General features: G+C 44.9%; 2 protein-coding genes across 3 annotated transcripts in view; both read left to right on the forward strand.

Moving 5' to 3' along the window:
* Positions 1-20,646, forward strand: part of tbc1d31 (TBC1 domain family, member 31) — a 39,138-nt gene extending 18,492 nt beyond the window's left edge. For both annotated transcript variants that reach the window (XM_063198929.1, XM_063198930.1), the window contains 7 exons: positions 1,270-1,405; positions 3,219-3,311; positions 3,740-3,880; positions 12,419-12,613; positions 18,787-18,946; positions 19,242-19,388; positions 19,753-20,646. In XM_063198929.1, the coding sequence (XP_063054999.1) occupies positions 1,270-1,405; positions 3,219-3,311; positions 3,740-3,880; positions 12,419-12,613; positions 18,787-18,946; positions 19,242-19,388; positions 19,753-19,892 (1,012 nt within the window). In that variant the 3' untranslated portion in view covers positions 19,893-20,646. The remainder of the gene's footprint in view (positions 1-1,269; positions 1,406-3,218; positions 3,312-3,739; positions 3,881-12,418; positions 12,614-18,786; positions 18,947-19,241; positions 19,389-19,752) is intronic.
* Positions 20,647-21,114: 468 nt separating this feature from the next.
* On the forward strand, positions 21,115-24,148 carry LOC134449132 (protein FAM83A). Its single transcript, XM_063198931.1, has 4 exons — positions 21,115-22,068; positions 22,258-22,425; positions 23,022-23,146; positions 23,287-24,148. Exons 1-4 carry the CDS (start codon positions 21,529-21,531, stop codon positions 24,125-24,127), a joined length of 1,674 nt encoding a protein of 557 aa, XP_063055001.1. The 5' UTR covers positions 21,115-21,528; the 3' UTR covers positions 24,128-24,148.
* The last annotated feature ends 47 nt before the right edge of the window (positions 24,149-24,195 follow it).

Here is a 24,195-nt window from a genome sequence, read left to right on the forward strand (position 1 = left end):
CTCTTTGTTTTTTGGGTCCGTAAGATATCGTTCGTTCCCTTGCACTATAGGAAGCATTTGTGAATTGAGTACTCAGCATGGACCACACAGCCTGTCCCAAAAAAGTCACACACACTAACATGATGTGAGTAGGTATGGCAAAAATTGGCACTGTGTGAGGTTTTTAGTTGTTTATCTCCAGAATTCATGCTGCCCATTCACTAATGTTACCTTTTTCATGAATATTTACCACCACCATCAAATTCTAAGTATTCATTATGACTGGAAAAATTGCACTTTTCATACATGAAAAGGGGGATCTTCTCCATGGTCCGCCATTTTGAATTTCCAAAAATAGCCATTTTTAGCTGCAAAAATGACTGTACTTGGACCATACTAGAAAATATTTGTTTATTACTTAGTAAACTTTCATGTTAAGATCAAATTTGGCAATAGGTAGCCCAATTTCAATGAGCAGCATAGTTGCAGTACCTTTTTTGACCATTTCCTGCACAGTGTCCCTTTAACCGGCTACTGAGACTCATTAACCGGTGGTTAACCGGTAATCTTAAATTATACAATGTTCGCGTGCCTGATATGCACAGCACTGATTTTTACATTTTTATTTTTCACATAAGCCTTTTTTTTGCTGCGCAGACAGGACCTGCCATGTCCAGCCACTGTTGCCAGATGGAAAATGCTGAATTATCGTAATAAAACCTCAAAATTTATGTTTTTTGGGAGGAAATTATTATTATTAAAATTATTATTATTACAACCGGTTAACCGGTGGCAGAAAATTTTAACCGGTTAACGTTGATCCGGTTGACTATCGGTTAAACAGTTACCGGTTAACATCCCTAGTTGTGAGGACCACCTTTAGCTTCATTATTGGGCACATGTGGTGTTGCATTGCTTCAATAAGCTTCTGCAATGTCTGGATTTACTTCCATTTAGTGTCGCGTTTATGTTTTCACATGTTTTGATTAGGGTAGAGTTTGAATGCAACCTCCAGCACCTCCCAAAGAGGTCTGCACTCTGTGGTGGACAGTCCTTGTATAAAAATGATGCCATGAAGCGAGAGTTGAAGCTGAAGGAACAGCTCACATGTAATCACTTTTGTGCTTGTGACTGATTGGTTCCCCCTGCTTCCTGCCCTCTTTCCTCTGTTTCCTGTCCCCTAGGCTGGCGGCCATGAAGCGAGAGTTGAAGCTGTTTTAATTGACAGCTTCCATGTAATCATATTGCCCTGTAGTGACTAGTGTTCCCATGTTGTTTCCTGTCCCCTAGGCTGGCTGCCATGAAGAGGGAGCTGAAGCTGAAGGAGCTGCAGCTGGTGGAGGCCACTCGCCGCCGTTTCCTCAGCCACCAGCAGGAGCAGCGCAGAGCACAGCTGCAGAGATTGGACGACGAGATAACCAGAAAGGTAGCACACGCACACACACACACACACACACACACACACACGGTGTACATGCACAAACACACCACAGCACAGCTGCAAAGACTGGACGACGAGAGAGCCAAAAAGGGCACACACACACACACAGGGCGGTCATGGGTAAGCAGTTAGGGCGTCAGACTTGTAGCCCAGAGGTTGCCGGTTCCACTCCTGACCTGCAAGGTTGGTGGGGGGGAGTAATTAACCAGTGCTCTCCCCCATCCTCCTCTATGACTGAGGTACCCTGAGCATGGTACCGTCCCGCCGCACTGCTCCCTTTCGGCCACCATTGGGGGCTGCCCCCTTGCACGGGAGTTGGAGTTTCCCAGTTGGGCTTTCACTTTTTACTTTTGCTTTCTCACAGTGTACATACACAAACACACCAGAGCACAGCTGCAAAGACTGGACAATAAGATAACCAGGAAGGTTACAAATGTTCACACACGTAGTGTACATGCCGTTACACAAACGCATCAGAGCACAGCAGCAGAAACTAGACAACAAAATTAACTGGAAGGTAACACATGAGGATAATACACACACACACACGCACACGCACGCGCGTGCACGCGCACAAACACATCAGAGCACAGCTGCAGAGACTAGACGATGAGATAACCAGGAAGGCAACAACAGGATAACGCATACACGCACAGGCACAAACAATCATATTGTTGTACATACACAGATACATCAGAGCACAGCTGCAGAAACTTGACGACGAAATAACCTAAGATCACACACACACACACAGACAGACACACACAGACAGACACACACACACAGACACAGACACACACACACAACAGAGCACAGCTGCGGAGACTGGACGATGCGATCCACAGAAGTCAGGGATCACACACACACACACACACACACACACACACACACACACACACACACACACACACACACACACACACACACACACACACACACACACAAACACCAATACAGAAAATAACACACACTGACAAAAAAACACCCGCCTCATTTCTTTATGCCATTGAAGTCCCTCAGGGCTCCTGTAGGGCGACAGTTTTTTTAGTGTCTAATTTTGTTTTTCTGGACCAGAGTTCATTCTTTGTTTGTGCAGCTGGTGTCGTTTGGAGAATGTTATTGAATGTCATCTGGCAAAATATAATATAATATTGACTCTGAAGAAGACGTGTGAACGTCGAAACGTTAGTCTTGGCGCTTGCCCAATAAAACAAGTTATTTTCCACATCTGAAGATGCTCCAGTGACTCCTTTCTTCCCCTGCATTAACCAAGTCCTTTCCCGAGACGCACCAGATTGTGAAGTGTAGGAGCGCGGAGGATATCTCTTTGCTATATAATATAATATATTTTAATACAAAGTTGAAGAGTATAATGGAAAGTCTTTGACATGCAGTATAATATGGGCACATTTAAAACAATACTTAAAATGGACTTAACTTGACTTCATAACTTCAACACAAAACCATCAAGCATTAAACAGCTTCTATTCACCTTTTCTTGTGTATGTACAGTAATGTAACTGTGTTTAAGGGGTATCAACTTTTGAATTCGACGTTATAATTTTCTTTAATTGTTATTATTTAATGTTTTGATGTTTAATGTTTTAATTATCTTTGATTCGAATTATCATTTATCGGTTTCTTCCTTTTATTTCTTGTTCTCTTTATTCCTTTAATTTTATGTTTTATGAAGCACATGTAACTGCGTCTGTGTATGAAATGCGCTATATACATAAACTGACTTTGTCTTGCGTTGCCTTTTACAGGATGTAAGTGTTGTCCTGGTGTGTGTTTCCAGATGGCGCTGAGAGATCAGGAGACGGCTGCTGCAGTGCAGGACATCGAGGTCAGGCAGATGGAGCTGGACGCCAAGAGACGTCTCTTCGAACAGGTGAAGGAAAGCTGGTCAAGTCATAGTATTTATTTCAATTCAGAGGCCCTAAAGAAGGCCCAAGCTGCTACGCGTGAGCGGTTTTTAAGTCCTATGTGGACATGTCACTATCACTAAAGACATTTTTACTTCATAGAGTGCCTTGGTCAAGAACAGTTTTTTTCTTCTCATGTATTGTACTATATAACAGTTGACTTTTTTGGTGGTTCATTGGCATGTTATTTGCCCTTAAAAAGCTGAGTGTGATTCTGATCTTGGTGCCAAGATCTCTTTACAGACCTCTTTACAGATAACTTGAGAACTTTTCTTCATCTGTCTAATGTACGGCTACTGCAGTTGAGCAGTTCTGTGCTTCTGTGGTTCATTTTGGGTTGCGACGTTTGCATCCAAGACGTGAATTGTGAATTTGGACCTCTGTGTCTCCATAGCAACTGGCGAAGGAGCAGGTGCGAGTCGACCAGGAGGTGGAGGCTGAGCTGGGTGCGCGGCGGCATCGGGCCGAGCTGGAGGACATGGCATTCAGGGACACGCTGCACACCGACACAGGCCTGGCCAGAGACAACAAGAGGGTATGAGGCTCTGCACTGTCTTGCACTGGGTTACATTTAGCAGATTCTCCAATCCAATGTGGCTGTGTTGCTTTTCCATACAATACAATACAATACAATACAATACAATACAACCTGTATTTATATAGCGCAATATCACAACTAAAGTTGTCTCAAAGCGCTTAGTCAATGGTTAGTCGATGAGTGTGTGAGGGGTGTAGGAGACACAGGCCTGGCCCAATGCGCCAAGACGGTACAACGCACTGCATTCACTCTTGCCTTGCAATTAGGCCTGGGACATGCTTTCTCTGCAGGATACGTGTGTGCAGGCAGAATTTGTGCACAAACACGTCGCCATCCGTATTTTATGTTTTCTGCGTGGGAGAACACCTGACAGTTTTGCAAACATCAACCTGATGCACTGACTCGGACACATCATCAGTGTTGTTTCCTGGAGTCACTGGGTGTTTCGGGTCTTACAACAGACACCCTCGACCAGGCGACCCGACCAGGGCTGATCAGACCCCGGCCTGTGTCCGAGTGGCATTCTACTCCCCCCACCTCTCTCCCCTCCTCAGCCAGAGCCATCTGGACGCTTTTTCAGCTGCCTCTGTGTTGTTGTTGATGGCTCTCTTCCGATTGGCCCCTGTTATGCCTAGTGTTCCGTAGGCTTTGCTCAGGGAGTGGCTGGCAAATCCCCGGCTCCCTACCTCCACTGGCATACATCTAGTTCTCCAGCCATTTCTGCGACAGTCCTCCACCAGCTCCTGGTACTTCTCCCTTTTCCTCTCCTGCGCCTCCTCCATCCTATCTTCCCAAGGAACTGTCAGCTCGAGCATGACCAGTTGCTTTGTAGCCTCAGAGACCAGGATGAGGTCTGGTCTCAATCTGGACTGGGTGATGTGTGGTGGTATTTTCAGCTGCCTCTCCAGGTCAACTGTCATCACCCAGTCTCGGGCTGTAGAGAGCACCCCAGCCGCGGAGCCCTTTGGTGTTCTCTCGGGCTTCTGTCCCGCCTTCACAAACTGGATGGCCTTGGCGGTAGCTTGGGTGCATCGGCTATCCTTAATTCCCTTGCTGATTGCCTCAGCTATGGACTTCAGGACCTGATCGTGCCTCCATCGATAGCGACCCTCGCTCAGTGCCCTGGAGCAGCTGCTTAAGATGTGTTCCAAGGTCCCCATCTTGGAACACAGTGGACATGCGGGTGTCTCTATTTTGCCCCAGGTGTACAGGTTAGATGGGCTCGGGAGGACATCATACACCCCTTGGATCAGGAACTTGATCCTCTGGGGGTTCCACTGCCAGATGTCCTTCCAGGTGATGTTGCGCTCCATCGCCTGCTCCCACTTCATCCAGGCTCCTTGCTGCTTCATGGCCACTGCTCTGCTGGTTCGCTCCTCCTCCACTGAAGCCCGCACCTCCTCCTGCACCAGCCTCTGCCTCTCCCTCCCAGTGGCAGTCTTGTACTGGGTTGTTGTTGACATCCCAAGTCCCGCTCTGCCTTGCGCCACTGTGCCGAGGATGGCCTTGTGCTTCAGCCGAGACTCTGCTTGCTTGACTGCATCGGCTGCCCTCCACTTCCTCCCTGTCCTCACCATGATTCCTGCCCCGGACACTTTGGCATCCCTGGATCCTGCGTACTGCAGGTGTTCCCGTGTCCGTATCACGATGAACTCCTCTCTGACTGAGCTGAAGGGGAGCCTGAGCTTGTTGGTGTTTCCATACAGCCCGATGTTGCTAAAGCTGCGTGGTAAGCCCAGCCATCTGCGCAGATAGCTGCTCACCTTCTGCTCCAAGCCTTCCACCACGGTCATGGGCACCTCGTAGATGAGGAGAGGCCAGAGGATTCTTGGGAGGATTCCATGTTGGTACATCCAGGCCTTGAATCTACCAGGGAGCCCAGACTTGTCCACTGTTCTCAGCCATCCATCCAAGTCAGCACTGGTTGCCTTGATGGAGTCTCTGTCATTCAGGCTGCAGTTGAAGACCTTCCCCAGGCTCTTCACTGGTTTCTCAGTGACTGACGGGATCAGATGTTCTCCCAACCTGAAGCGGAATTTGTCTGAGACCTTCCCTTTCCGTAGTACCAGAGACCTGGACTTTGCTGGCTTGAAACACATGCGTGCCCAAGCCATGATCCTTTCCAACCCCTGGAGAATCCATCTGGCTCCTGGAACAGTTGTTGTCGTCACAGTGAGGTCGTCCATGAAGGCTCTGATAGGCGGTTGCCTTACTCCTGACCTGCTGAGTGGACCTCTGCATTCGGTTTCAGCTCCCCATCGCAAGCATATTCATCGCCAGTGCGAAGAGGGTCACTGAGATGGTGCAACCAGTGATTATGCCCACTTCCAGCTGGTGCCAATCAGATGTCAGCTGACCGGATGACACTCTCAAGCTGAACTTGCTGTAGTAGTCCAGGATGAGGCTTTTCACCTTCTGGGGTACATGGTGCTTCTCCAGTGCGACCTCCACCAGCTTATGGGGTAAGGAACCATATGCGTTGGTGAGATCCAGCCACAGCACAGCCAGGTCACCTCTGCCCTCTTTCGCCTCCCTGATGAGCTGGGTTATCACTCCTGTGTGTTCCAGGCAACCGGGAACTCCCGGTATCCCTCCCTTCTGCACAGACGTGTCGATGTAATTATTGCTCAGCAGGAAGTTGGAGAGTCTCCTGGCCACGATGCTGAAGAAGATTTTACTCTCCACACTTAACAAGGAGATTACCCGAAACTGGTCGATGTTCTCAGACTTTTCTTCTTTCGGTATGTACACTCCCTCAGCATACCTCCATGGCTGGGCAATCTTCCCTCTCCTCCAGATCACCTTCAGGGCCTTCCAAAGCCGGCGTAGCAGTTTCGGGCAGTTCTTATAAACCTTATATGGCACACCGCTCGGGCCTGGAGCTGAGCTTGATCTTGCTCTCCTCACCACTTCCTCCACTTCCCTTAGGCTTGGCTCCTTCAGGTTGAAGTCTGAAGTAGGCTCTGGTGGTTCTATCAGTGCATTGCATGGGCCTAGCGGTTGTTCTCTGTTGGGGTCACTGTATGTGGCCTTGAGATGGTTGTTGATCTCCTCCTTCGAGCAGGTGAGGCGGCCAGCCCTCTTTTGGCCAAGTAGCTGCTTGGTCAACTTGAAAGGGTTAGCCAGGAAAGCTGCCCTCTTCCTGGCTCTTTCTTTCCGCCTCCTCCTGTGGAACTCTGCTCTCCGCAGGGTCAGCAGCTGCTTCCTCAGGATTGCTCTCAGGTCTGCTAGGCCCCCTCGCTCAGCATCTCCTGCTCTTCTATATTGCTTCTTCAGCAGCTTGAGCTCTTCCCTGCACTGCTGGATTTTCCTTGCTCTGTGGCTTGGAGCATAAGCCGATGGTGCTGGCTTAGGAGCCTCGGTTCCAAAACGCTCTGCTGCGATGTTCACTATGAGCGTTGCCATTGTTCTCAGCCTCTGGTCCACACCCCCCTTGGCGGTCACCTCCAGGATCTGGTCCACATCCTCATCAAACTGCTTCCACTCTGCTCTCTTTGAGGACTGGGGCCACTGGATCCTTGGTTGAGCTGAAGGAGCACTGCCCGTTGCTGGAGCTTGCTGTCTCTGGAAATCCTGCAGGTTGTTGGGAGTTACCTGGAGAGGGCTCTGGGTGTCAGGTGGGCTGCTGGCAGTAGCTGGTGACACTAGGAGGCTCTGGGCACTATGGGTTGCCTCCGGGCCTAGCTCCTCCAGCGTCTGACCAGAAGTGACTTCTGTGCGTTGTGTCACCGTTGCCACTGTCAAGCATCTCATCCTGCCTTGATGTATCTTAAGGCCTCTCTCATTCTTGCAGGTTTTTCCACAGATGCATGTTGTTGCCGTTGTCGTTAATTCGTTTTCCTGAGTCGTCATTCTTAGATCCGTCCTGGTGGGGTGCTCATTCTCCCCCCCTCTCGGGCACCCCTGGGGGTATTTCTCATTAGTGGGTTTTGTACACAAGGTATGCTGCAACTTGGTTGTGGTTAGATATGGCCACTGAATGAAAATCTGAGGGTGTAGGAGACCATCATAGAGGTTGAACATAAGACTAGAGGTGACCCCGCCCCCCTTTTTACGGCAATCTGTAGCGGTCATTATCTGCAGGTAGACCAGAGAAATGGAAATGAATGGAGAAGGAGGCTCACCTCTGTCAAAAAATGGCTTAATAATGTGAAAATGTCCATCAACACACTATACAAGGACAATAGTTCAAGTGTGTTTCTAAATATGTTCATAATATATATAATTTGATTTTTAAATGTATTTTATCGACACATGATTTAAGTAGATATTTAGCCTGACATTTCAAATCTGGTCTTTGATTAATGTGTTACTTCATATTCACACAGTTTTAGTCCATTTTTTGACAGGGGTGGGCATGTTCTCCATTGACTTGCATTGACTGAAGGTGCCTACACTACCTACAGAAGTTGGGAGGCGCCGTGTGCCATTTCCCAGTGCTGTCGCGAATTGCCGGGTCACCTCTAGTCTAATGCTCTACTTCTATGGAGACGATACTCTTCCTGATATGAGGTTCCAACTTGATTCCAAAACCTTCTTCTCAAGTCATTAGGCCACAGTTGCCTCAAAGATTATGTTTATCATGCATCAAAAGGTTTATGGTAACTTAAGTAGTCGAGTACTTAATCCTTAAGAATACTGTATGTATCATACAAATTCACAAAATTATACATTCAAAATAATTGTCTAATGAAAAGGCTTTCTGGTATTTTCATTAAAAACATCTTGTAGAAATAATCATAATCTGTAGCAAAGACTTAGTTTCATATTAACTTTTGTACTTTGTTTATATACTGTTACACTCTGCAACTGTTACACTCTGTTCCTTTTCATAATTTCCCCAGGGAACAGAGTGTGACAGTATATAAACAAAGTACAAAAGTTAATATAAAACAAAGTCTTTGCAACAAATTATAATATTTTTTTCTACACATCCTTAAACCAGTGAAAACATTCATTGTGATGACAATTACCTCATCTTAAGTTTAACAAAGGAAAAAAAACACACACATCTGTCTCAAAAATGTGTTTTGTACTAGCAAAGTTAAATATTGGCAAAAAATAAAGTCCTCAACACCAAGCTCCTGTTTCTCTTTCTTAATGTGTAACATTATACATTAAATGAGAGAAACGGGAACTTGGTGTTATGTTGTGGCCTTTTTTTAATACTCTCACCTGATCCCCATCAGGTGTTTTTGTATAGCACGAGGATATTCAAAGACAACCGTCAAAAATACCTGTGGAGAGTCTCTTGCCTGAGGAGGGAAAACAAGCCTGAGGGAAGACTCGTTAGGGTGGGACTTCATGGGAAAAGTGGAGACGATTCATCTTCAGTTTGATAAGAGGGTGTAATCTGCTGAACAGAATCCATACCAGAAGAGCAGATACCGACAGAACAAACATGAACCCTGTATACTCCATAAAACAACCTTAACTGACCTGAATATTATTAAATATTATTATTTAATACTACTCTAGACAGGAACTGTTTCTTGTAATAATCTTGTAATGGGCTATTAACTGCAGGGTTGCGTTCAAGTGGAGACTTTTCAGTTATGTTTCGCAGAGGCTGGCATGCATACTCTCTCTCTCTCTCACACACTCTCACACACACACACACACACACACACACTAACACGACACACCCACTTACTCACTTCTTCACTCCGGGCCATATTACACTGCCTGACGAGAACATAAACACGGGTCCCATGCACATTCCTCTTACTTACAACTTCTGTATGAGAAAATATGGTTTGCTGAACACTCTCGTAATTACTTGTTTTCACTTTTAAGCGGTAATTGTGCGGCAGACCACATAATGACCCATACAGTAAAGTTGGGGAGGCTTAATCCCCAACTTCACTGTATGGGGCCACAGGGCCAGCTTATTAGGCATATGTGGCAGCAATCAGGGCTTGGAATTGAAATATTTTGCAGAGTGGTTCGTTACAAACAGAAATGGTAATTCAGTGGATCTGGTTTTGGGTTCCACCCTAAAATGGATGTTCCTGATCTGGTTAGAACAGAAAAAAATACTGTCTCACCTCAGAGGAGTGTGGCATCAACATTATTTAATTTATGTTAAGTATTTATGTACTATATATTGGTCTCTTTTGCCTATGTCAATTGCTACTTCAGTTATTAGACTATGCCTCCTACTGAAAGTGCCAAAGGTATCAGATTCTCGTTGCAATTTGTAGTTCAATCCCTGCCAGAGGCAGATATTTTTAAAGTTCAGTTAAGAAGATTAGTGCTTATCACAGGCTTAACATAATGATGCTCATATTCACAAGACATCGCTAATGTAAACAAATACTATATATTACGTTTGTATTTGAAACAAGCCTTTTATAGATGAATAGACTACACTAGAATTCATGCCCGGCTTGTGATTACATCTCAGACTTGAAGACGGCAGGCCTTCTTATTACCTGGTTGTCATAATCATGAACATTTCCTGCTCTATCCATGGATTGATTTCACTGAACAGGAAGTAAAGCTGAACAGGTCTTCAGACACAGAGTAGCCATTCTGAAATGGAATTAACAGTTATTAACGGGTTACCTTATTATTTAATAAAATGGCTCTGTTCTGGAACATAAAAAATATAGTTTCCAGCTTCGTTCCTGTACAAAGCAAAATGGAAGTTTCTGACTTTTTCATTTTGGTCTTGGCTGCTATACAAAATGGCCAATGGATTCTTTTTTACGTCTTGCTGATTTTCTTTTTCATGTTTTAACCCATTGACGCCTAAGGCACCTGCAAAAAAGGGTGCTGAATGCCTGACCCTTTTTAAGAAAAGCTGCCCTCAGCCTATAAAAACCTAAATATCTCAGCTTCTGAAGCACATAAAAATGTGCACTGAGTTGCATTTAAACACTAAGACCCTCATCTTTCATTAGCATGTGTTCATCCATCTCAAACAAACATACATTTTTAATAAAGTTGTCTCAAATCTCATGAGCCTGAATGTTGCGTAATGCAGCTCCAGGCGCCAGGGCCAACGTTGCACAACGCAACATTAGGCATCAATGGGTTAATGGTTATTTTTTAGTGCGTGCATATGTAACTGCAGTGTAATATGACTTGGTATGCGAGTTATTTCCCTTCAACAGTACATAATCTCTTTGACTGCTAAATTGACAGATGCTTCAAGCATAGTTACAAAAGCAAAGCAGGCTGTGTTTTTTTAAGTCACAGGCCAATATGTACATAGGTTGATGAAAATCAACCAGATTGGCCCTGCCGTGGTCGAACGGTAGGGCACTCGTCTACCATTCGGCTGACCCGGGTTCGATTCCCAGCCCGGGTCCTTTGCCAGCCCTTCCCCGTCTCGCTCTCTCCCCACTCGCTTCCTGTCACCACCCTCACTGTCCTATCATAAATAAAGTAAAAAAAATAATAATATAAAAATGTATGTTTAAAAAAAAAATCAACCAGATGAAATGATGATTTCATGAGGAAGTTTATTTACTTATAGCCCTGAAACACCTAGCTTTAGACTAGTTTTTAACCCTTTGACTCTATAACCCTGTCTCCTGTGTTAACCCAGTGAAGCTAGAGATGAACATGGAGCGTGTGCATGATATTGGACCATGGCGTCATTGACAGACTGCAGATGTGTCTGTGACCAATATCAGGGATAAGTTACCCATTGTAAGAAATGCCCCACTCTCCAATTCAATATTAATAATGATAATTTGGCCACACAACCCCAACTATCCTTGCAGTCTGTCATCTGGGTTCTTCGCTTTACTTGCAGTATTTAAATGCACAAGGCATATTTATTCACCAACTCTAGCACTACAGCCATTCAGCACATATGCGAAATTACATTTCTTCCTCCAAAACTACGTGACTCAAAGTGTCACACTGAGTGTCAAGAATGTCATGTCTGGTCAAGCACTTGGCCGGTGGACGCAACACATACTCTTGCGGCCTGTGTTGGTCCTCGGGTGCTGCAGCAGTCTCTTTACTTGAGTCCATTAATCATGTACTCGTGTTATCCCATTGATGATGGAGACTTATTTAAAACATATTTTGCCTGCAGATGGAACTAGACCGCAGTGGAAGAACAGCTCAACGGCATTGTGAATAATTCCTGAATTTCTACAATTGTTCTGTGTCTCTACTACTTCTATATCAAACAAAAAAGATTTTTGACCCCCCCAACTGCTCCACCACGTGTGACCCCCTTGTGACTCCTTTAGTTCTAGGTGACGGACTGACCGTTGTGTCCTTGACCCTGATCCTGTGCTGGTGTCTCAGGAGCTGAAGATGCCCCTGGCTGACGTGATGAAAACGATCCTTTACTTACCCAACTGCTCAACCATGCTCAACATATCTCAGTCTTGTTTTGTCCCACCTCTGGCATTTTTATTTAATGCATTTATATTGTAGGGCCCCCAACTGTTCCACCATGTGTGACCCTCTTGTCTTTGGTGTCCTTCACCCTATGCTGGAGGAGTCCCTGATGTAGGCCATTAAACCTTTACTTACCTGACTGCTCCACTCCCCTGTGTTGGTCTCCAGGTGCTGGAGGAGTCCCTGGCGGAGGCAAGCCTGCAGGGAGCGGAGCGCGACTGGCAGACGGAGGTGCTGAGGCGTCTGGAGCGGGCGGACGCGGAGCAGGAGAAGCAACAGCAGCTGCTGACCCAGATGGCTGAGGAGACGCGCGCCAAAGAGGAACAGCTCGTCACGCTCATGGCCAACATGGAAGCCAGAAAGGTGCCATTGATTGATTGATTGATTGATTGATTTTGAAGATATCTTTGAGGCATTATGCTGTCTGGGCCTTATTTAGATGACTGTGTGAGAGGCTGACTACAGCATTTGGTGAGAGAGAGATGGGAAGAATTTGGGAAATGACCTTGGGTTGAAATCGAACCTGGGTCCCGGTAATTATGTTATAGTGCCTTAGCTCACTAAAATCACGGTGCCCCCGATTGCACGCTCTCCTGCAATTCTTGAAATAAAATTCTCTCTTCTTATGATGCCAGTGAATTAATAAAAACAAGGGATGCACGATGTGAAAAATTTTGGCCGATATCCGATATTGATATTGTGGTTTTGGCTGATAACCGATAAGAACCGATACAGATATTTTTATTTAAAAAAAAAAAAGATAACATTTAACACAGACTGACAATGATGCTAACTGAATGCTTTTGAATGTCCTCTTTTATTTCCACAAACACTTTTTAACTCCCTGTGATAAAATTAGATAAAAAATGGACAATCTAGAAGACAAACAATGAAAGTCACAGTAAAGTGTTGAAAAATATATCAGAACCAATAAGATTAAGGACCGTATCATATAAAAAACACCTGCGTTAATATCGGCCCAGTTTTACCCATCACCCATCACCGATGTCCGATGTGTTGAGAAATCAAATATCGGCCGATACCGATGCTAAGGCCGATACATCGTGCATCCCTAATAAAAACATAGTGTTTTAGCCTGTGGCCTTTTCCAAGTGCTTTTGTTAAAGAATTTTATTTCAAATGTATAGTAAAGGGAAAATTATACAAAATGAAAAAAATCCCCCCATTACATGTTGCCTACTTACATTTTTAACTTCTTACATAAGGGGTCATAAGTTAAGTGTTGAAGTGGCTGTGCAACTAGAAAGTCACACTAAAATGCGGTTTGGGGATTAGAGTAGAAGGTCATTGTTTTCGTTAAGAAGTTTCTTTGGAATGAGCAGGTCAGCGGGCCGTGTAAAAAAAAAAAACTGGTTTAGAATTAAAAACCTGAAACGTCAATCAAGCTTCTGTTGTTGCTCGTCTGGTTGACCAGGTCGTGAATGGGGTGAAAGTTGTGGGCAAATTTGTTTATCTTGGTCTCTTCAGACCACACAACATTGTTCCAGTGATCCATATCCTTGGTCTGCTCAGCTCTTTTGAGACCCAGATAAACTTTTTTGTAAAACTCAGTTGTTTACCACCACACATGCTTGAAACCATCTAAACAAATTTGTTTATCATCTGGCTAGTCTAGCATGGTAGTGGGATTGACATGGTTTGGGGATGCATGATTGCCGTCAACATTGGCAATCTGAATTACACCTAAAAGAAACATGCATGTCAACATGCACTGTGACTACTGAAGCAGACCATTATACTCTCCATAGGATTTCAGTCAATTCTCACACCAATCTATTTAAGCCAGGTGCAGACTCAAAATGTAAAAGTTCAATGTAAAGAAAGGTTGAAATGCACACCGATGACCTACCTTTTAATCCCCTTTCATTCCGAGACGTTTCGGGCCAACACGGCCCCTTCGCTACCGGATTTTAATGTGGGGTGTACTGACTTTTGTGAGTACATGTTCAAACATTAATGGCTGTATTTTTAAAAAAAAAATCTGAGTGAACAAGAAATTGAAGTGGTTATATATATTGTTTTTAATGCTGTCCTATGAAAAGATATACCGGTACTCACAAATCTGCAAAAAGGTGAGGGGTGTACTTACTTAAGTGACATACTGTATGTGCCTCATTAATTTTCAGTTTGACAGTCTTTCCTTTATCTGGTGGTTTGCCCCAGGCCTTACTGCAAGCTGATCAGATCTTCCTGCCTCCAAAGCTAGCCATCAATGTTCGCAGGGCTCAGTGAGAGATTGATTGGCTTCTCGAAAGAGTTGCAGGGATTAAAGTTTTCCGTCGCTACGACGGAATTCCGTCAACTGGATTTTCGTTTGGACGGATTTCCGTCCGTATAATTTATGTCAATTAATGTACATTTTTTTACTTTCCAACTGAACTCAAATCGAGAGCACTCCTGGTCATGAGAAGGGGACGAGGTGTGTTTGGTGTACGGATGTAGTTATACACTCCACCATTGGCGGTGTGATACAACATTCACTCATCAGTAGCCTAGTTTTGGGTCATCCCCTGTTCTTCCGTGTTCCAAAAAAAAGTAGGCCTACACGAGCGGTCAACAATTCTGTGGCAGCGCAGCGCGAGAGATTAAAAAAAAAAAAAAAGCCAAAATTGTTGCTGATGGCAGAAAAGAAAAGAATTGTGATACAATGTATTAAGTGCAGAGACGTTTCCATATCATTGCACCTGCAGTGGCAGACATTTAGAAAAAAAAAGAATAGTTTACTTCGACTGCGTATGATGTCCTTTTCATGAAGGGCTTGCCTTTTAAGCATTGTGACTCTTACTAGCATTATTCATAGCCCCAATGGGACGACTATGGCAGCTAACTAGGATAGCCTACCATGCGTTTCATCCTCATAGTTTAGCGCGTTTGACTGGCTGCGTGTAGAGTCTTTTTGACAGCGGATAATTCACAGTCTCCTCTGTACTCATATCAGATTAACTTTGTTGTTGCCGATATATATATTCAAGAAATAAGTTAAACATGGGTTGCATTTGGGTCACGGATAGGCTATCCCTGGCAGAGCCAATTTATGCCACGTCTTGTTCTGGGAAGCAGTGTTCTGATGGGTGGACTCATGGTCGATAAATGCCGTTTCGACGTTTGTTTCACTTTCAAGGCTTGTTACTGTGTGAGGCTATTTCTGCTAACTGGAATAGTGTGCAGCAGCAACAGTTGTGTGTGCGCTTGTTTTTGAGTGGCTCAACGTCTGTGTCCATCTTCTCGGACTATGCGTTTCGTTTGAGTTCAGTTCTAGCCTATTTGCGCACTGCGCACTCAGGACTGATGGGTGGGTGATTTGCCTTGATTCGAGTGGAAAGCTGCGCGACAAGCTTGGGAAAGTGTGTTACTTTTGTAAACGATAGACGTATGTCTGTGACTGTCGTGTCTGCTGCGTCCTGTCAGCTTGTAGAACACGTGCGCATAGGAAGAATCGGGGACGTTTTTTAAATCAATGGTAAGCGTGTGCTTGGCACCGCACATCGTTTTCAAAACGGTAGAACACAGAGGTAGACATACCGCACCCTGTTTGTAAACGCCAACAAGTTATTTGTAACAGGATGAATACTGAAAAAGTCCTAAGGGTGAAAAACATTCAAATAATTAAAGCTAGTTTTCTCCCTCTGATTGCTATGATCAGGGCTTTTTAAATGTCAGAAATACAACTGCAAGCAATGCGCACCAGTGCTTTCACCAGAACAGTGTTTGCCCATTCTAATGTGAAAGACAAAATATAGCCTACTACTACAACAAAAAAAACCCATAATGGGATCACTCACTGTATCAACACATTGCAATTCCAAGTCAATAATTCTGTGAGATCAGCTACCATTTTGAAGCAGCATTCATTGTGAATCCATTCTGCATGATGTTGTGAACAATTCATAAACAATGGGTAGAAATAAGAGGAAATAACCAAAACATGCCCCAAATTTCAGTTCAATCTTTGCAGTCTGATATAGTATCCATTATCCCTCCATTCTCGGCCAGTTCTAGTCAATCTGGTGAGCGGCCTAGGCCTGCTCGCCCTCTTTCCTTTTTTTGTATTTAGAAATTGGCATCTGTAAACATAGCATTGTAGGCCTACATCTGATTGAGCACATCTGATCTAGTACCTACAGGTACACTCATACTGAGTCTATAGGTCTACTGAGTGTATAATGAATATTCATTGTTCATGTGAAGTGTAAAGATTTATGTTGGTTGAAGTTCTGATTTTGTGGCACTTTTTGGTATTACTGGCGCCCTCAAGACATAGGCCTATTCTGCTCTAGGCGACTGCCCCGTCTGCCTATGCCGCTGGCTCTGGCACCATTCCTTGCATGTATGTTTCGTCATGAGGGCAGAGCCTGGCTACATTGGTTTTCGTAGGGTTACGGAGTGATACTCGATCGGGTGCCTAACCGGTAAAAAAGTTCAGTCAGATTACTTTTTTTTGCTTTAATCCCTGGAGTTGTCTATCAGTCGGAAAACTGGATGTTCAGGAAATCCCTCACTAACCTAATACAGTGCTGTCTGACTTGGTGTTGTTGATCTGAGGACCAAATGTAAAGGTCATTGCTCGCCTGAAGTTGTAGCACAGCTGTAGGGCATATAGCCGGTACTGCTTACAGCAAGGTAGAGAGAAGCAAAAATGTCACAGATGCCTGGGTCTGAAGTGTCCAAGGTATTTGAAGGCTGTGTTTGATGTGATTTGTGTGGGTCATTTGGGAAATTGATGTTCTCTGTGTGTACAGCGTGTTCTCTGTGTGTAATTGTTATACAGTATATTGCTTTTTTGGCCAAAGGCATTTTGAACCCTCTGCCAGAAAGAAGCCGTTCAAAATAAGGATGGAGTGGGTAGGAGGGATTCAGGAGGATGGAATTGCCCAGTGTCTCAGATGGCACAATTGTGCACTTCAAGCACTATGCTTCAGTGCGTAGGGCGCTCACGCTGAAAATATTGGTAAATTCAGTGCACTGACAACGCCCGGATGATGCCCTAACAATGGCCGAAAACGCATGCTCGAATGATGGACACTGCAAGCTAAACGCCCGCCATGTTGTTAATGAAACGGAATTCAATTGTGGCGTTCAGTTCAGTAGAAGAGTATGGTCAACAGTCTCCTAATTCTATGGTCAACAGTCTCCTAATTCTATAAGTAATGTTGCTGAGACGTCAACCTTTTCATGCCAAGTCAAGTATTGTATGCGGGATAGTTTCCCATTTGGGGTGAAGGAAATGTAAACACAAGCACGAGACGCTGTGCAATGTTAACAGTAGCCAACCGATATTTTGGCGAGCTAATGCTATTCTCACCCATAACTTCCAGTGAGGGCACAGTGCATAGTGCTGAAACTTTTCCACGACACTATGCACTAAAGACCTGATTGCACTGTGAGCACTATGCACTAACCATCAGTGCACTGACACAAGTGTGTGATATGAGACATAGGGTACGTCTTCCTTTCCACTGCCCCAGATGTACAGGTCCTTGAGCTGTTTCTGAGGGACGCCGATTGGGTAATGCGGGGGGTCAAATGTGTGACCTTAGCTGCCTGTCTGTCAGTCTGTGCTGAGGGCTCTGAAAAGCTGTAGTTCTAGTAATTTAGACATGCATAGGTGTGCACATACAGGGACAAGGTGGTGCTAAAGCACCTGTCCCTTTGCCCCACTGGACAGAAATGCCCCATGTGAAAGCTCTTTTTTTTCTTTTCTTTTTTAAGTTTCTTGTTGCAATGTACTGTGGTTCATGTTGACACCATAATCTATAATTGCTTCACGATCAAAAGTAGGTGACAATAATGCCCCAATATAATAAATATAGTCTAGTAAGGCAGCCGGATGTTCCACATGCTGCACCCCTGCTTCCCAAAATACCTGTGCAGACCAGTGTGAAAACGCTCCGCATGTGATTGAAGGATGCACTACGCATGCAAGGAAAGTGGATTGCAAAGACCCACTACCTGTACTGTAGTGTGCCGAGTGTATGTGAAGGAGGAATAGCAAAATACTATTCACTCAATTTGACTGGATTTTTTCTTTTTTTGGAATTAAAATGTTCCAGTTTATTCCTGTAAATACCCATGGAAACATCTAAATTTGAAGATTTCTTCATTCATTACACAGTATTACCGGTATACAGCCTCATAAAAATCATGCAAGAAACCCTCATATAGTATCGTAAAAGTTTGGCAATATGGCCCTGTCGTGACGCTAACGTGGTTGACCGATTCTGACCCGGGCCCTTTGGCGACCCTTTCCCATCTCTCTCTTCCAACTAACTTCTTGTTACCACCTTCACTGTCCTATCATATAAAAAAATAAAATAAAAATAAAGGCTTGAAAAGCCCTCAAAATTATAAAGACATAAAAAAATGTGGCCGTGTAATTGTCCCATTGACAATAGCAGTTAAACCAACAATATTACAGTACATGGCCTTAGTGTGTCGCTGTGCATGCCCTCGCTCTCGATGTTCTGTGGCCTTCTCATTTGAAATGTAATGGCTTCTTATTTTACTCTCTGGTCCAGTGGGATGATGTTGGCCCCCAACAAACCCAGCAGGAGAAGGACAAGAAGAAGGAACAGAAGACTACTGAGCTGCTGGACGCCCTGCAAGAGGACCCCATCATTCAAGAGGGACCCCGCACCGACCAACAACACAGACCTCTTCAGCAGCGACAGATGCCGAGTATGTTAAGCCACGTTGCCTTCATTTCACTAGTCGATAATGTTGAACAGTCAGATTTATGTTGTGTGATTTTTGGCTGCGTCCCATTCCTACCCACGCAGTGTGTATGCGTGTCTGTCTGTCTGTAACCGGGTCTGTGTGTTGACTGAAGGCATTGCAAATTAAGCAAACTCTTCAATCTTTTCACTGACAGCTGACAACAACGTTCCTTTTTTAACGTGGGTGTAGAGACGTAAAAGAATGCTCGTAGATGCCACACATGCCATTGTTGACTTAATCCTCATTCTTCTCATAGATGAGCCAAGTGAAGACAGCCTGCTGTCTCCCTGTCCAACCAGGGACCCTGGATGTCAACCACCTTCTCCCCACACGCAGCCCAGTGCAGACACCCCCATCTGCCTCAACAACCAGTCTCTATCTCCAGACACCACTTCCACCACCTGTGAGTGAGAAGGAACTCAGTTTCCAACAGTTGTTGTTTGTGTTTGATACATAAGGTTGTATTTAATTTGTTTGATTGAAAATCCCAGTTTGTGTGTTTAGGCTGCAATTTAGAGATCTGCTTGGAGAGAGCAACTGTTATTTTCTTATGTTACAGTAACTCATTTTACTTTTAATTTAATACAAACACTTAATTCTGTTAATTTAAATGTCCAAATTGTCTCCGCCAAGTCATTTTAAACTGTCAAAACACGACACACACACACACACACACACACACACACACACACACACACACAGACGGACAGAACCCAGTGACCTGAGTGACATCACTAACATGCAATATGGTCATGTGCCTTTGGCAGTCTCTCTGGACCGTGGGCGGGCGGAGCTGGACGGCCGGGAGCGCGTGCTGATGAGGGAGGTGCTGGAGCTGAGGCAGAAGCTGGCCCGCAGCAAGTCAGCCAGCGGCAGCATCTACTCCTGCAGCAGCGTCTCGCAGTGACCAGCAGGGGCGCCAAGTCGCAGTGACCAGCCGCTGACTCGTCTTCCAGTGACCTGCTGAATCATCTCACTCAGACTTGACCCATCTCCTCCACTGACCACCAGCACATTCACCTCCCAATAAACAAGCTGGCCTGCCACACCATTACCCAGTGGACGGCAGCATCATCTATCAGTAACCAGTCAAAGCATTTGACTGTGACCAGATCAATCAGCAGCAGCAATAGTAGCACCATCCCCCAATGACCAGGGCTGCGTTTCCCAAAAACCCTTATGTAGTACTTAAGCCTAGGCTGCCCCTCACACTTAAGTACTACTTAGGCTTAAGTACTACTTAAGGTTTTTTGGGAAACGCAGCCCAGGTCCGTCTTCTTGCTGGGCCAGTTGAACTATCTCCCAAAGGACCAGAAGAATCATCTCTCAATCACCTGGCATACCTGGTTCAGTCTGCAGAAACATCCCCATGAAGTAAAATGACTGTTTTTTTTGTTTTGTTAGTTTTTTTCTTTTAGGGTGAAAGGGCATTATTTATGTTGTGCTATATCTACTGTAAAACGCCAGACAATGCAATTTGTCACACCTCATTACTGTTTGTAGTTTCCGCACCTTAGACCAGCACAACAGAACAGGACTCGTCATGTTGTGTTGTCGAGCATTTTGTGCCTGAAGGCTTTTCTTGTTTAATGTTTTTTATTTATTTGAGAAAGGTGCGTGAAGGTTGACGTCTTAAATAAAGGCTTGATTTGGGAAAGAGATCTTGTGCCTATGAAGCATTATGTGACAGGATAATGTGAGTAGTTTCATGGATGCTGAAATGCACAGAGCTCTTTGCCAGAAACTACATTATCACCCATCTGGGAAAAAAAAACCTGTTGCACTGCATTACATGAACGGTATTCTACTGTAGTATTACTGCAAAACTTATTGCATTATGCCGTAATTTGTCATGAAAAGATTGCAATTTTGAAAAAAGTACCTGCTGTCGTTTTTTTAAAATAAGTGCTATGCTATTCATATTAGTTGAACGTCTAATGATGATCAGGTGCCACTCGCTATGTCAGTTTTTTAGGTAGTGTCAATTGTCAAGTCTCTCTAGTCAATGGAAGAAAATACACTGAATGTCAAATCAACTGAAAAGAACATCTACTATGGTGTAGGCCTCCTGTACAAGGGGTGTGGGGAAAGAGCATGCCATGACTCCTCCCTGTGTTTATCCTCATAAATGAACCAAAATCTCAACCCTAAGCACACCTCCTGGATAGGGCGAGGTCTCGTAAATTTCATTGCATTGCTAAAATTGTCCGACCGCCTTTAAGAAGGCTGATTTGAGCAGACACATGAGCAGGCAACTTGTCATTCCAGTACGCCTCAGCGCGAGCAGAAGCCGAGTCTTCACGCGGGCGCTCACGTTGACTCCCTGGGGTGATTCACCTGTCCTGCCTTAACCCCACGCGCAGATATGAATGATGATAGAATCTGCGCCTAGCTTACAATGTGTACACTGTGTAACGTTAACAGGATAACTGAACAGCACATAGATGGGATTTTAGTCCGCATATTTTCTGAGGGCTACAGTTGGTGATGGTTGGTCATCTTTTAGAGCGACGCGCAGTCCCCTCGTAAAAGTTGCATGAATCATGATGGAGCAATTGTGCGCTATGCCCCACGCTGCTCCTCGGCAGTCCCTTTTCCAACGCAAACCAGTTGGGAAGGTGAAGAAGAGGCTACACGACATGCAGTATCGCCTACTCCCGGAGACCAGCATGGACCTGAGCCACAGCGAGAGCGCGCGCCTGGCAACTGACGCGCTAATGAATGGAGGTCTCCAGGCGTATGACAAGGTTCTGGCAGAGGACGGAGAGGTCAGCTTTCTGTCTTCAATGGAGAAGGACTATATCCTAGCAAATCTATCGGAGCCGAGGACTTTCAATGACGGCTCAAAGGACGATAATGATGATGACGAACACAATTCCCTGGAGACAAGGGATTCTGATTCTTCCCAGACCTATTTACCGATAGCCAGCGAGAGCTCCCCTCCGGAGCTGGACCATGGCTGGCCAGTGGAGGAGTGGAGTTACCACCTGCAGGGGATGCCTACTGTTGATGTGTTCTTTCAATCCTCTGAATCCAGAAATATGAAAGACCTGCTGCGAGAGTTTATCAGCAAAGCCACTACGGTAAGGTAATTTTTATAATTAATACACAAAAGTAGGCCTATCCTAGTTGTTGCATATATTCAACTTAAACTTTAAAAACTTAAACCAACTTAAGCGCTCATATAAAACATAATACAAAACTATGATGTAATTAAACTATAATAAAGCATGCATATAAACCCAACTTATTCGTCTTGATTCTTCACGCAGGTTCTGGCCATAGTCATGGATATTTTTAGTGACATTGAGATATTCTGCGACTTACTGGAGGCCATGGGGAAGCGTGATGTGTCCGTCTACTTACTGCTTGACCACCAGAACGCGCCGGTTTTCGTAGAGATGTGTAACACTCTTCAGATCAACGCTTCCCATCTTTCAGTGAGTTATACGAAGCTCTACATTTAAAATGACCTTCAAAGTAACTTAAAAGCCGCATTAACTTCAATCTAATTTAATAATGCATAAAATAAATGGGTGGTTAAAGGTGCACTGTGTAAGATGGTGAGTAGCCTAGGTTGCACTGCTCATTGAAACTGGTCTGTCTATTGCCAAATTTGACCTTTTCATGAATATTACCAAATGATGAACTAATATTTACTAGCATATGATCAAAGTCTTTCTGGATATTCAGAATGGCGGACACGGAGAAGTTCCCCCTTTCATGTAGGCCTAGGCCTACGAAAAAGGCAATTTTCCCAGTCGTAATGAATACTTAGAATTTGATTGTTGTGGTAAGTATTCAGGAAAAGGGTAACATTTGTGAATAGGCAGCATGAATTTTGTAAATAAAACTACTGAAAATATTAGGCCTACACAGTGCACCTTTAACTTGGGCCTACAATGACAGATGTATGGAGTGTGCCTGCTGCACTGAACAGGAAAAGAGTACCTTGAGACCGTATTTATTTTATTTACACTGATATTCACATTTCCCACAATTGAATGTTGCCTGACAGGACATTTCTATTTCTTAGAGAATGTCTGTCCGTACATTGCCTGGGAACACGTACTGCGCCAAATCAGGGAGGAAATTCAACGGTCAGGTCCAAGAGAAGTTTATCCTTGCTGACTGCACTCAGGTGCTTGTTGGATCATACAGGTAAGTAACCTGTTGCCATAACACCTTTACATTCGTGCAAAAATGAATATTTTGGACACAGCCATGGTTTACACCGCCATTTTGATAATGCATGTCCCCCTGAGTGTTTTTTTATTTTTTATTATTTATTTTCTCCACAGCTTCACCTGGCTGTCTTGGCAGGTGAACAGGAGCATGGCGATGCTGTTCAAAGGCAGTGGGGTCAAACCTTTTGACCTTGAGTTCCGCAGACTCTATGCCACGTCTTTACCTATACACGGCCTCCCTGAAGAAGAGATCTCCAGCTGCCTCCCTTTCCACCTGAACACCGTGGATTCCCCAACTCAGTCCATCACAAGTTCCAGCACCTCTGCATCAGATGAACAGCAACAACCAGCTGACCCATGTGCTGCTGTACCCAAGCAAGAGGGGACTATAGTGCTGGAGCACCAGCAACCGGCAAGTGTGGGATTCCTACTGACCACCTCCAAGTACACAATGGAACCTACACCTAAGACAGGGACAAACGCCCAGGTCAAAGGCTTGTTCCATCACCAAACGGCCAACCCTATAGGGCGTCTGAATCCCTCACCACAATTCCCAGCCCTCAAAACAGGGAGGTACTCCCCACCCAAAGCCCAGGACACAGAGAGAACACTCAGCCCACTGATCTCCCCAGCTCCACAGCCTTCACTCCAGAAGGGGACATTCTCTACAGTCAAAGCCCAACCTGTGATGCCTACGGTTGGGCAGACTGCCCCTGGGTGCCCCGTGAAGTCTCCCACTGTGCTTCCACCCAGGCTCCAGCTGCTGCTAGCCCAGCGCCACTCCTCCTTCTCCAGGGAGTGCAGTGTGTCTGCGCTCCCCTGGAGGAACACCAGCACTACCGGCAGCAACAACAGCCTGCCCAACGCAGTGGACAGGGGACAAACTGGAGGCCAGCGTAAATTTGACCTGTGCAAGAAGCAATGTCCGGCTGTCACCACGGCATTTAGAGCATAGGCTGGCATGATTCATGTCAATATATTTGCTGTATATATTTCCTCGTTAATTATTTTTATCGAGGGGAA

Source organism: Engraulis encrasicolus, chromosome 5, assembly GCF_034702125.1.
Source record: "Engraulis encrasicolus isolate BLACKSEA-1 chromosome 5, IST_EnEncr_1.0, whole genome shotgun sequence".
NCBI classification, from domain to species: Eukaryota; Metazoa; Chordata; class Actinopteri; order Clupeiformes; family Engraulidae; genus Engraulis; species Engraulis encrasicolus.

Bases quoted from the DNA above. Each gene is read 5' to 3' on its own strand.
- LOC134449132 (XM_063198931.1), top strand. From the start codon at position 21,529: ATGATGGAGCAATTGTGCGCTATGCCCCACGCTGCTCCTCGGCAGTCC. The intron at 22,426-23,021 runs GTGAGTTATACG...TCTATTTCTTAG, and splicing joins TCAACGCTTCCCATCTTTCA to AGAATGTCTGTCCGTACATT. The intron at 23,147-23,286 runs GTAAGTAACCTG...TTTTCTCCACAG, and splicing joins GTGCTTGTTGGATCATACAG to CTTCACCTGGCTGTCTTGGC.